At 47.5% G+C, this 13,408-nt stretch overlaps 4 protein-coding genes across 4 annotated transcripts; all 4 read left to right on the top strand.

The window, feature by feature from the left end:
- Positions 1-4,030: 4,030 nt before the first annotated feature.
- Pmar_PMAR004194 (Hexuronate transporter, putative) lies at positions 4,031-5,615 on the top strand. The gene has a single exon (XM_002768557.1). It carries the CDS (start codon positions 4,035-4,037, stop codon positions 5,373-5,375), a length of 1,341 nt encoding a protein of 446 aa, XP_002768603.1. The 5' UTR covers positions 4,031-4,034; the 3' UTR covers positions 5,376-5,615.
- A 58-nt stretch (positions 5,616-5,673) lies between these two features.
- Positions 5,674-5,828, top strand: Pmar_PMAR004193 (hypothetical protein; the record flags this gene model as incomplete). The annotated part of the gene is made up of 1 exon (XM_002768556.1): positions 5,674-5,828. A coding segment is annotated over one exon (155 nt), but the record flags the coding sequence as incomplete, so codon positions are not given.
- A 4,864-nt stretch (positions 5,829-10,692) lies between these two features.
- On the top strand, positions 10,693-11,388 carry Pmar_PMAR004192 (conserved hypothetical protein; the record flags this gene model as incomplete). Its single annotated transcript, XM_002768555.1, has 4 exons — positions 10,693-10,776; positions 10,833-11,002; positions 11,044-11,218; positions 11,266-11,388. The coding sequence occupies 4 exons, from the start codon at positions 10,693-10,695 to the stop codon at positions 11,386-11,388; spliced, it is 552 nt and encodes a 183-aa protein (XP_002768601.1).
- An 806-nt stretch (positions 11,389-12,194) lies between these two features.
- On the top strand, positions 12,195-13,391 carry Pmar_PMAR004191 (hypothetical protein; the record flags this gene model as incomplete). Its single annotated transcript, XM_002768554.1, has 4 exons — positions 12,195-12,305; positions 12,539-13,072; positions 13,115-13,200; positions 13,244-13,391. The coding sequence occupies 4 exons, from the start codon at positions 12,195-12,197 to the stop codon at positions 13,389-13,391; spliced, it is 879 nt and encodes a 292-aa protein (XP_002768600.1).
- Between the last annotated feature and the right edge of the window lie 17 nt (positions 13,392-13,408).

The raw sequence follows: 13,408 nt of genomic DNA, 5'->3' as shown, positions 1-13,408 counted from the left end.
GTGCTTGGTGCTCTCGTGGATGCTATTTGTTTATCGTATTGTTCGCTGTCGCTTTCGGCACTGTACGGTAATTTTACTATCATGGTAGCGCTATGTTCTGGTCATTAGTGCTTTCCTAGTAACGTACTTTTGGATATGCTTGTATGTATGGTTGATGTAGAACAGATTAGTCAGAATGGTCTGATTGATAACTTACTTGATGGGAATCAAGTACTCACCCAGGAGAGGCACATAGTGTGCTTTTGAAAGCTGGGAATGTGTCAACGATTGAGCGTATCAGCCAGTTCGATCGGACTTGTTGTTCCAAGTCGAATACTACCAGTCGTTCGGGCAATCCGTCAACAAAGTGGTTTGGATATCAACAGTCACATGAAAACCTCGGCGTTGAACTTCTCGACAAGCTTCTCATATGTGCCGTCCGTCGGATCACATCAACAATGTGAAACAGCAGTGGGCCAGCTAGAATCTGGTAAATACGGCGTAGGCCCCTCAGGGCACTCCCAGAATTGGCGTGGGGCCCTCAGGGGTACTCCCCTCCACCTCAAACGAATCACTTCATCCCTACGACCCGACCGCCCACACAGCTGAACAGAACGAACTGGATATGCTCGAAGCGCAGGACTCGGGAGCTTCTGAACCGCACTCGGATAATGCGGAATCAACCGTGAACAACCGTGCCATAGTAAGCATCACCTAGTGGTGAAAGACGTCCGGTTTTGGTGAGGAGACGATATACTGGAATTTCGCCATTGTAAGTCGTTCTCTACGACTACATCAGTTGAGCTCTCACAGCATGAAGAGCATTGCTCATATATCTCGCGAAAAATATAATTTGATTTTTGAAGGACGAATCTTAGACGCCCAGTATTGATCGCTTTAGAGCGTTGAGGCTACAACAACCCTTTTGACCGTCCGCGCAGCTCGGGGGCCTGACTATGGCGGCGGTGGCATTGGCCCATTGAATGACGATACACAAGTCTTTATGGATGGTACCAGCGAGAGATCTACAGGTGACCGATAGTACGCTCTTCTCGAACGATTATACATGGGCACCCTAGTCCACTATCTGTGTTGATTGCACGACAAGTGAATATCTTCTGACTCGATTCAATAATCCAATATATTGGAAGTGAATTGCAATGAGCAGGTGAATCTGCATCGACATCCCCCTCGAAGGCTACAGGGCCACTACGCCCAGGTGGACTAAAGACTACTATAACATACCCAGAAGCCCTGGTTAACGAACAGAGCTATCCAGCAATGGGTGTAGCCACAGTTAGTGTTTCGCGTCCGCACTACTCGACCTTAGCTTGGGTGCTCTTGTCCTTCTTGCCAAGCTAAGAAGCAAGAGCTAGAGGAGCAGTTGCGGCAGGGCTCTGATGAAACATCCATTCATCCCGATCTAGTGAGTAAACAATGACCGAGTCCCTTCGAGTGAAGATCGCACTGATGTGAAATACCAAAGTTTAGTGCCTCAAGCCACCTCACTTGCTGAGGGTGATTGCTGATGTTATTTTTCGAGTGATCTGACGAACTCTGTACAACACTGCGTTCTCGCAGAACTTGAAACCAAGGTTTCATCTGTCAACTGTCGAATGGGGAATGAGAAAGACATCGCATACATTTCCAAGTCTACCACTTTGCTGGCGTGTGTGTCTACCACTAATGTGTTTTAGCGATCTTCTCAGGAGCTGGAGATGTATCGTCAGAATCAGCAGATGATGTACGTGACGCAGTTGACCAACATACTGGCTCAACGTGTGCTCGATTTCAAACGGGAACGTCGGGCGGCCCGACGAGCAGCTAAGAAAAGAGCGGAAACTCAATCCCTTCCACCAGAAGAATCTCTCAACGTTGGATTACATGAGTAGGCAGTACACAGTGACAATTACTGTTATCCGTCAGTCCAGAATCGGCGGAGGTTCGAATCATGGTTGGAACACTTTTATGACGTGTGCTCCTGGTCGTCGGGATAAAGATGGCGGTACATTTGCTGTGTGTTCACTCATGTGATTATTACTGCAAGTCGTACATTTGGTTGTCTTGTGTTTCTACTTGTTGATTCTGACAAGCACTACATATTCCTGATGGTCAGTATAGGGGCGCAAGTGGATTCCGAAACTCAACAGCATAAAAATGGAGACGACCAGACAGAAGTGGGGTTGTCGCAGTGAACACCTTTGAACACAGAGTGCTGCTGTGTTAGGGTATGTGCACCTGTGGAAGGTGTATAGCGCTAGCGTTACAGCACACTAACGCTCGAGTAATGCTAGCGCAGCAGAACCTAGAAATCGCCCTTAGAGCTGGACCACGGCAGCAGGGTGATGATGGTGCTGGTCGCAGTCAAGTGGGCGCGGGTTATTGTACTGATGAAATTACTGATGTGAGATGTTTCACGGCGCTAAGAGAAAAGGAAACTGTCAGGAATTGGAGCTAAGGCGAAGAGAGTTGCAATTGGAACGCGCCAGAGAACTTCAGCAACATATCTACGCCCAAATGGAACTTTTCCAGTTTTGGGTACAGCAGTTGTACAGAAGTCAACGACAAGAAGATGAGGATGGAAGTGAAGATAAGAGCCAGCCTAAGAATGCTCCTTTTATGATAACACCATATACGTAGGAATTTGGTAGTTTCTGGTGCAGTTCTATAGCCCTACTTAGACACCAGTGGTTGATCAGTGGTGTTCACAAAGGTGAGGTACAGGCTTCTGCTGATGCTGATGACGATGATGAGGAAGAGGATAATTCAGAGCTACTCGCCAAGTAGGATATTCCTTCTCTTTGATAAAGAATTCTGTGGCCGAATCTGCTATAAGTTGTATGTAGGTACTTCACGCCGCTCCGCGATCTTCTGGGTAGCTGGAGAGGAAGTTTTGGCTGTTGGGACGGTGGCAGAGCCAAAGCATGACATCTCTATTATCATCATACTGATACTGAACATGTCCCAACATTTTGTGTCATTTTCGACTGACTCGAAGCCTTGCGTGTGTCTTCTCTTGCTGATCGATTCGCATTCGCGAATTTAAGCCAGGGATTTTGGTGATACATCTCGTGTGTTGAGAGAAAATCTAAGAGGGTTCGCTACGGGAGACAGCTGTGTATGTGCGTACAGCGCAGTACGTGTCACCCTGATCGTGCTCACCGCAACCGCTACAAGAAGCACTGGGTGGCATCCCTTATGGACCCACTACGACCAACAGGCCGACTTGTAGGAGAACAGGCTAGATATTTGATAGCATCCCATTGTGAGATTCCCAGCAGCACATACACGGTTTTAGCTGGGTCAACTAGAAGCGTGTGTTTTCTGGTGGGAACCTGGCAGTTCTGATGGGGGACGGCTTTGGGTCTCCTGGGTGAGTGTTTCGGAGCCTGTCACACCTCGGCAGAAGTCGTGCACTATTCTGGCGAGACTCACACGTCACTTCCTATGGATTTGTTCATGCGTGCAAAAGTCTGAATATGAGACACCCCGTGTATCGACACGTCAAAACCGCTAGAAACATTGAGACGCATTGGAGATCACACGGTGGCCTGGAACCATGAGGTCTCAGGACAGCTGTAGAAGTGAACAATGGGCCGTGGTGTTATTCTACCATTGGAGTAGAAGAGATCCCGAGTTCTATCCCCGCTGGTGGAGCTTTTCACGTAATTTGCACGCAGACGAGAATGAACGAAACTGAGTCGGTTTGGTGGATTTGAAATTCTGTTCGCGACTTCATATATCTGGTTCACGAATTTGACCTCTCATATTCGGCAGTTGATCAAAATCGAACTTTCATTTCGAATTTGACATTTGATTTCGTGAAAAAAACCCTTCGCAGTCTACGGAATTTATTCTATGTTGAATTTTAGATTGGAAAGCTATAGAGCCCCGTATTCACCTCGAGTATTATTTAGTCTATCTCTGATTATGTTGTGGTTGATAGTAGCAGCTGAATATGAAGTTGAAATCGGTCGACTCTCGTTTCCTTGATCGTCGTCGCCAGTTGTGCGGGCCCGTAGAACGAGAGCATTTCAAATTGTAGGCTTTTGAAAATGGCATTCAAGATTCTTTCCCGTAGTAGAGAAGCGGGAAAGCTCGGTCCTAAAACCCATCTATGTTATCTAACTCTGGCCTATGCTCTAGTGTACTGCGATCAAGGGTTATTTGCTGGCTTCAATGTGTACCTAGGAAAAGAAGGTCTCCAATTTAGCGATCTCCAAGTGGGCATCCTAGGTGGTCTCTTTATCCTTGGCTTCGTAGTTATGTCACCCTTGTTTGCCAGAATAGGTCAGATCTCGGGCGTCTGGACAATACGCTCGATATACATTGGCATGGTTCTCTGGATAATCACTAACGCCATTATGGCCTTGACCCCTAGTCCTTTCTGGCTACTCTTGGTGTGTCGAACGATTAACGGTGGTGCCGGCTCGGCTTTGGTGTCACTGGCACCTCCTATACTGGATGATGCAGCCCCGTCTGGAAAGAGCTCACTTTATCTTGGTATTTTCTTCGTGGCGTTATATGTTGGTCAAGCGTTGGGCTACCTTATTGCAGGATTCTTCTCTTCTTGGGAATCGGGTAAATATGCATTCGGTGTCGAGGCGTTGGTAATGGTAGTATTCGCGTTCCTAGCGTACTGGTGGGAACGACGTTTCGAAGTCCCCGACGAATCTCAACGGGAGGAATCTCGAGAATCTCTTATTAGACAGCTTATTCATCTTGGAAAGAATCCGATATTTATGTGTCTATCATTCGGATTCTCGGCGTTCATGTTTACAGTTGGTGGCTTCGGGTTCTGGGGACCAGCTCTTATTCAGTATATATACGATGCTACTCAAACAGTGTCCACAATAGCCTTCGGAGCAGTAACAGTTGTATGTGGTATTGTTGGCACACTTATAGGTGGCCTTGCTCTGGATTATCTGGCGGTTAAATGGGCGAAGAAATGCTCACGTCTTTTCGTGGCTTCTTTGCTTTCAGCAGTGTCTCTATGCATATCGTGGATGGTAGGAGTAGGTGCTCCCTGGGTGAATAATTTGGCGGGATTTTTGGCAATGTTAACGATTATTGAATTGTTCTTACTTATGTCTACAGCACCATGCAACGTCGCTGTCATGGATGCCGTTCCGGCGAGCTTGAGAGGACAGGCGGTAGCGGTTCTTTGGGCTATTACACATGCTTTCGGAGATTTCCCCAGTCCATTGTTGATGGGTTGGTGGAATGATAGTATCGGTCGTCGATGGTCTCTTGAAATATGTGTTGCTTGGCTCATCTTTGGCGTTGTTCTGTGGTTTATTGCAACATTCTTGAGCTGGAATGCTGCTAGCAGTGACGAGGAGGAGCAGGGAGAAGAGGGTGAACCACGTGATGAACCTAAGAAGACTAAGGTTTGATCGAAGTGGTCACTGTCATCGGCGAAGTACCAAGTGAGCTGTGTCACTGTCGCAGCAATCGGCAGAGTTGAATCGACGAGGTTCTTGGAAGGTAATTGATTAATACCATTATAGAATTACTAGTTTATAACCGCTCAAGTCTCGGGCCTGTGGTGAAAGTCGTCATTGTCGTCTTTTTGGTCATTAACGGTCTTGCCCTGTTTCTTATACCCTCGTCCTACACTCGAAACACTCGGTTTCACCGTCATCGTATTGCGTCAAGTTCAAGCTGTCACTGCGCACAGTTTTCCCCTCGTCAATGCTAGCCAGCATGAGTGGTGGAGGGTCGAAGGTATCGAGCGTTTTGGCTACAGTAGAGTCGTTACTAAAAGCAGGGAGTTACCTAATGCCGGTAGCCCCTGAAGGAGCATCAGAAGAGGAGACACTTATATTCGAATCGAGGATTCAGCTGATGTAATTATGGGAGGACTCATTTATAATGTGTACAGAATCGACACATTGGGGACTGTCCCATTCTATTGTGATGGGATATGTTCTTCTCTCTGGGGCCGCTATGCCACTCCAAGATATGTATTTGTAGAATCGACTTTCCCGGTTGGGGTGGCGATGCCACTCCAAGATGTGCCTCAATAGTCTGGGGCGGCTATGCCACTCCAAGATATGTATTTGTAGAATCGACTTTCCTGGTTGGGGCGGGGATGCCACTCCAAGATGTGCCTTGATAGTCTGGGGCGGCTATGCCATCTGAAGATAGGCCTAAATAGGACAAATCTTCCCCCCTGGGTTGGCGATAGCACTCTAAGGTACGCCGTAGTGGAATCGATTTCACTGCCTGGGGCGGATATGCCATCCGGAGATACGTCTCAGTGGATTCAATCTTATCATCTGGGGTCACTATGCCACTTCCATCTACTGGGGGGCTACGCCATCCCAAGGTATGCCTCAGTAGAGTCATCTGCTCCATTCGGGGCGGCTATGCCACTTCATGATACGCCTTGATATATCATATTGCAGACGTAAGAGGTAGTTCATTGACCCACTTGACGCATACCTAGTCGATCTCTGATAGTGAGATCAGCTCGTTTAGGGCGGCTATGCATTCGGATCCGCCGTGAAGGCGTTAATCATAAATCGTAACAGCTGCCGCTGTGAATAGACACCAGCACCAGAATGCATATCTGCCCCATATGCAGTCCTGTCAAAAGCGGAATTGACTCCTACTTTCCAGAAATTTCGTCCGGACTGATCCTGTTACTGTAAGCGCCCGCGACATTGATAATACTGGGATATACAGGGTGAGTCATCGAAACCCAGTGAATTCATAACTGTTCAGCCATCGAGCTCGCAGCAGTTACTGTTAGGTTGCAAAAGCTATCCAGCAAAGCTCGATTTCATTTCCGTTAATTTTCCTGCCCAGCTGTCGTCAAATCAGCGTTGCCGAAAACTCCTTAGCTCAGCTAGATAGACTCTGAAACCTAACAGTTACGAATTTACTAGTCCTTGATGACTCTCCCTGTATCTTTGGGTGCCATACGGTATGGTCCACTCATCCCTCAATCGGAGAAATAATCCCTGCAGCTTCCGAAGGCATTTGTGCTAGGCGATGCTAGACACCTACTTATAGTGAAATTCGTATCGTCCAAATATGAGGATGTACACAATTTACGGCTGATGCCGCCTGAAGCTGTATAGACCGTCACTGGTATCCATGCTTTGTTGAAGGCATCTTGTGAATTATACGAAAGTGCAGGCGGCATTACATTTAGGATATTGCATCCCATACTCTTCCCGAGTAGGTACACTCTGGCCGACGTCGCAGGTCTGATGCGATCACATTTGGAGAACCCTACGGCTCCCAGTTTGCAGCGTCGTTTGCAAACGCTTTTTCGGCTGCTCAAGGCGAGTCAGCTCTCCCTCGAAATGGATTGCGGTGGATTGAGAGCGGCAGTAGTTGTCGAAACGCTCAAGCTGGCTATTCGCCTGTTGCTACTGGTCCTACAACAAAATCGAACTCTGCTCGTTGAGGTGATGGAAGGAACTGAATGTGCACTAAATGATGGTGCTTTTATCGGCGAACGAACAGGTCTCAGGCTACCGCCTATGAGGACTATGCCGACTGCTTCGGTAGCGGTACATAAAAGCATTGGTTTGAATTTTGCATTGCCCTATCCAGAGGATTGTCTGATGATTTTGAGGCCCCTGGTGTACTTGGCAGCATGCGCTTGGCTGGACAAACGTAGGGGAGGACGAAGGAATAGGGCGTTGCAGCAGTGGGAGCCATGGGCAATTGCCAGTGGTATGGATATCATAGGCGTGCTCATACTGAGGGACAGGCTAAGGAAGGACATGGTGGAACCAGGTGATCCACGGGCAATTGAATACCGGCGAAGAACTCGAGCGATGGTCATGGGGATGGTAAGGGAAAGGAATCTTGCTCCGCTCTATTCTCTCGATATTGCTCTTTGGATTCAGTTACTTCGATCGCCTATGTTTGACTTGTTGCTTCGACGCCCATTGGAAGGGCTGAGCAGGGCCTGGGAGAAGGTACCTGTGTTTAACCGTTTGAATTACGTGGGCTACTATTTGTTCCTCCAACGCTTCTATTACGGTCTCGGCGCTGGCGACAGCTGATTCAGTGAGAGTATCTGCATTTTTCATATATATTGTACGGAATGTTTCGAGTGTATTAAATCGTTGGGCGTGCAGTGGGATCCAGCGAGGATGTATAATACATCATGTGCTCCACCATGGTCTTCTCCCCTTTCGTACAATCATCCGCAGTCTGCGTCGTGGTCATGTTGGACGGTAATACGCTACATCGGCATACTCCACTGACATAAGGTGATACATCGTCGGAAGCACATCTTCATTACTCCTGAAACTGTTTGGATTGTATAATATTCGTAACGGAGTCCATATTTCTACGGTTGAATTGACTGATTCAATTCAACCTTAGAAATTATTCAATTTGAATCTCCCATTGCAGTTCTCGTCCGAGCCAGATGGCTCGCGAAAACCGCCTCCATTCCCCCTCACGAAAATTTCCTTCGGAAGATAGACCCGCGGCTCGCGGACGGCTAATATTCGTCATTAGAAGCCTTTCGGTCACGTTGTCATTCTGTGAGTCTCGTTAGAGAGGTTCGAAAGAGTGTATCTGATGGGACATGCCGTATGTGGATTGATCACTGATGAGCGAATCATGAGAGAATAGTCCTCAGTCCGGAAACTTCATTCGCTGCGAATGAAGCTTCCGGACTGAGGACGATTCTCTTTCTTTCCTAACAGCAGGCCTACCTGGACCCACAGCACGTGACACTGACACGTGCTGGATGAGACGTGCGCGATCGATTCCGTTCATTGCACTCGTTTTCATGAGACAGTGTTTGCTGGATCTTGTCGGCAACGTTGCGGGTCATGACCCTTCATTTTTCAGTGTAGTCTCTCTCCCCCCATGTTTTGAACCCAACTGACGCATTCTTTTCGAGACGCCATCTCCAAGGGGCGGAGGGGTTTAGTTGCCACCAGTTATTCCCGGGTTTGAGCCTGCCGACGCTACAGCGTTAGTCCGCAGCTCAGCCTGAGGGCACGTGTACTTCCCATCATGCACAGCTTGGTGTCCACTCAACAACATAGAGGAACAACTACGTTTTGTCGTAGTTCATCGCCCCGCATGTCGCTCTTTTTCTTCGCTACAGTCGTTGCTACGGTAGCGAGTACTGCTCCCCAAAGTGTTGGCCACGAAGGTATAGTGCTCAGCCCCCCGCCTTGGCCGATCTCCTATTATTCTCAGATAATTCCTCCGCAGTCGGGCAACCTCTCCCTCAATGGTCGTGGTATACTTCGTCCTGGCAGTGGTGGTAAACAGCAGTTTGTTTTACATCCCAGTTGGCTTTCTGAACAAGTAATTCCCCTCAAGTTTACCAGTATTTGCCCACAGATATTTCTGTGCTGATATAGAAGCCGATGATGTTGACCCAGCGACGACACCAACCTTCCTGTACCTGAATGGTGGCCCAGGGACTAGCTTCATGTATCCATTGGTGCCTCTTATCGGGTTGTGCAGAATGACTCCAGATGGGAAGGAACCCAAGCCCAACCCGTAATGACAAGGCTCCATTATCCACTTCCTCAGTATATACTCTTGGATACTAAGAATGCTAACAGCATCTGGGTGGACGCACCAGAAAGTACTGGCTTCAGTACTGGGCCGTTGGATGCCAGCTTAGACAAGTTCATCGACAAAATGTGGGTATTCTCTGCATTTCAAATGCAGTTTGCATTGAACATTCTACATTATCCTTTCACAGGGTCACCTTGGTCCATCAGTTCTTCCAGAAATTCCCAAACTCGAACAGGAGCATCCACTTTGTCGGATGCTCGGCATCGGGTACGATTACCGAGATATTCGTGTGGACAGTAAGGTGTCGCCAATAGGTCTCGTAACCGCCGTGTTGGGAGAGAAGATTCTGAGAAATCCTCAACTCAACTTATCTTGCCATCAAGTTGAGGCACGCTGAGATATCCTCCTGATAATAATTGTCAGGAGCGTATCTGCGAGAAGATTTCACCTCTTATACTTTTTTGCTCTAATATTTGATACTCCCGATTTCTCGTGTGGAGCAATCGCCCCCAAACAATAATTCCTGTCGAGATGCATACTGCGTTAATTCACTCCTCCAGTACTCCGTGTACTTGGCGTGCGACGATGGCAATAGCTTGAAGATAAGCCTCCAACGAGTCGGCCATGGCATGCGCTAGCCTAGGCTCCAGGTTGGGTGATTTAACTTTTGCAATATACGTTCATGCAACAGTTGCATCATTACTTGGGTTATTGCAAATGCTGAATCTCCCCGTCCGTGATATCGGAAAGGTTTGAGGAAAAAGCAGTGTGAGTACAGGGGGCAGACTACGGGTACGTGCGAGAAGCTCGAGACAAGTAGGCATAGAAGTGAATGAAAGTCGCACTGATACTCGTGATATAATGTTACACCACATCAAGCGAGATCGAAATTACTAATACCAAAAATGCCGACAACTGTGTACGCTCCAACTTGATCGATTCTATCATAACGGCTGGAAATGCGCACAAACAGAGTATGCATAGATATAGATTTCCATGTACCATCAGGAGAAGCACCGAGAACGAAATTACGAAATAAGGAAACACAGAGTAGACTGTTTATCGCCCAAGTAAAGGCCAAGTTCGGATGGAAATGGATTAGCTTGGCGCGCGCTAATCTCATTGAGTGATTCTGCTCGAATGGTATCGTGTACGTGAACCAAATCGGATTAGGTATTTTTCAACATCCTCTTAACAATGTCTTCGTACTTTGACATCAACAAAAACTATCCCTTCTATGCAGCTTATCACACCAATAAGTGGAATAAAGCCATCCACATGGTAATCGTCTGAACACCCTGCTGCGTCGTCGAATGACAACTCCCCGTCTCGTTCAGGTGTGCGTCCCTCTTATCTATTCTACATCGTTGTTCTTACTAAGAAGATACACTCCAGCTCTCTATGGGAACATTACTTTGGCCACCCTCGTCCACGCCTTCTACGTACTTAGCTTCTTGTACATGGATTTACCAGCAGCCTTCTTGTACACTCCCATCATGATGGTCATGTGAGTACCCAACCCTGTTATACAACCCATTGAATGTATAGGTACATATGCTCTGCATTTGTACCGTTAAGATTCACGCCAGTTATGTGGGCTATATTCGCAATTTCCTGGATACTGCAGTTCGTCGGTCATGGCTTCTTCGAGCGTCGTAGGCCGGCTCTAGTTGACAACTTCTTCCAGTCTATTCATGCTGCTGTTTTCTTCGTATGGCTGCAAGTAGGTGTCGATAGGCCTTTGTAGTAGGATTGCTATTGGTGGTGTAGGTTATGTTTCGTGCTGGCTACAAACCCGACTTGGACGATGAGCTTGTGATGTTGACTAAAAAGGAGCTAGAGAGGGCTGGTGTGCAGGAGAAGAGGACCAGAAAAGGGGATAAGAAGGAATAAAGGCATTTATCAATAGTTGCATAATCATCTGAACTATTGCCTCTCATATGATACTTCAGTTTGACGCTACACATCTGTGAATTGCGTCGTCAATTACATGCTACTTAGAATCGGCAAGAACAACCGGAAACTAAAGACAGATTTGTCTGGTACTCTGATTCAGCACACTACAGTGAGCGGCAATAGAGGAGATAAGGAGGAGGCGGAGCGATGCTGGTCAACCTTTCCTCGACGTCGTTTGGGATCGATCGGTGTGGCTGTGTTCATTGGAGCAGTCGTGGCTTGGTTGTTGCGAGAAGAAGTTGAGATTTTCGGAGGTGTTACGGTAGGCTGAGAAAAGCTCGAAAATCACCATCATAGGTTCGCTGTGGTCTAGTCTATTATCGTACAACAGTGATAAGCAGCTTGTAGTGCTGCATGCCTCGCTGGGTCAACCTGATTCGGAAAGGCGGCCACCGAAAATATCTTCACAAGTGGTAGCTGAAAGCGTCTTTGGTGTGACAGTGTGGGAAAATATGAACATGATAAACCACTTTCATTGGAAATTTTCAGGAAATTTTTGTTGATTTTTGTGCATTTCCGCCCGAACTAACGTGTATACCTGTATAAGGAAACCGCTGAGCTTAGCTGAGGAAAGCGAACATATATTCCTACTCCAACACTGGCCTGTGTGATGACAGGTGCGTGGCTCAGGAGGAGAGTTCAAGCTGAGTGTCGCTTGGAACGGATTCGATCGGTCTCCGATTTCGATGGATAGGAAGAATTTTCTCGACCCACGAGCGGTGACGTACGTCACTGCATGCTTTATGGAGGACCTCTATAGAGAGGGAACTGTGGATCAAGACGGGACCAATGAAAACAACGCTGATCGCGCGGCTGTGATCAAGAATAGAAAGGAGAGAACTAGCCGCTTTAAAGTGAGTTATACAGTGTGGGAATATATGCACATGACCAACTACACGTGTTGGTAAAAATATGGAAATTCTGAAAAAATTTTGGGAAATTATCGTTGGTTTTTCAATGCCTCTATCCCGAATCCTGTGTGGATTTTGATAATATAGTGAGTTCAGTTGAGGAAGCCTGACACACATTCCCATACTGGAGTTACATACCGCCGCGTGCTTGGAAATTCCGGAGAGTGGCTGCTCAGGCTCAGCTGTCTATGGCGTTGTGTTCGCTGCTGGCTACTACGAACCCTTCAAGGGTACTCGTTGTTGCTAATAAACTCTGTACAGATGATAGAGATTTGATGCAGAACTTGAAGGTTAACGGAGTGGCTGTTGTTGATGTGGGAGTAGGGTATCGCGAGTGGCCGACGCTATTGAAGAGCGCTTACCCCCGTCTCAAGTGTTGCCTGTTTACGTTCAATAAGCTACTGATTTGGCGGCTCGGGGAGGTGCTTCCGGAAGGGGAGAACACTCCTATGGTATGGTACGATAGTGACATTCTGTGGCGTAAAAATGCCACGGTGGAGCTGATAGAAAAATATGAGAAAATGTACGATGGGAAAGGAGTTGTGGCGGCCCAGTGGCCGGCTGAGTTCATGAAGGGCGACGTAGTTCTCAACAGTGGGGTGATGCTTCTGCGACCAAGTTGGGAGGTATTCCATAGACTTGAGACAGCATGGTTTAATGGGGAGTACAAGCTAGTGAACGAGGAGAAGACTGCTACTGGAGATCAGGAAGTGACGGAGGAGTGGTATGTCGTACAATAATGATAAATTCAGGTTGTCAGTAGTATCTGCGGCGCTGATGAGGGCGAGGGCTGCGGAGGTCCTTGGCTGAGATTAGACGTGTGTGACAACTACCGAAGGTGAGCAGTAGTGTTGTGGTGATGGGAGTGTGCTCTGGGAAAGGTATGAATTCCAGAAACACTGCAATGAAAGTGAAGTCCCGTTGTGGCATCCTAATCCAAGATGGCGAAGAAAAGTGGTTGATTTCAAGAGCGCGAAACATGTCGATAAGATGCAGCGTGGCCAGTGTCGGCCGAAAGGGAAAAAGTGAAAAAATTGGTGATTTTC

The sequence above is a fragment of the Perkinsus marinus genome (assembly GCF_000006405.1).
Source record: "Perkinsus marinus ATCC 50983 genomic scaffold scf_1104296967842, whole genome shotgun sequence".
NCBI classification, from domain to species: domain Eukaryota; phylum Perkinsozoa; order Perkinsida; family Perkinsidae; genus Perkinsus; species Perkinsus marinus.
The sequence above is the reverse complement of the archived record's forward strand: the minus strand, read 5'-3'. Positions and strand labels throughout refer to the sequence as shown.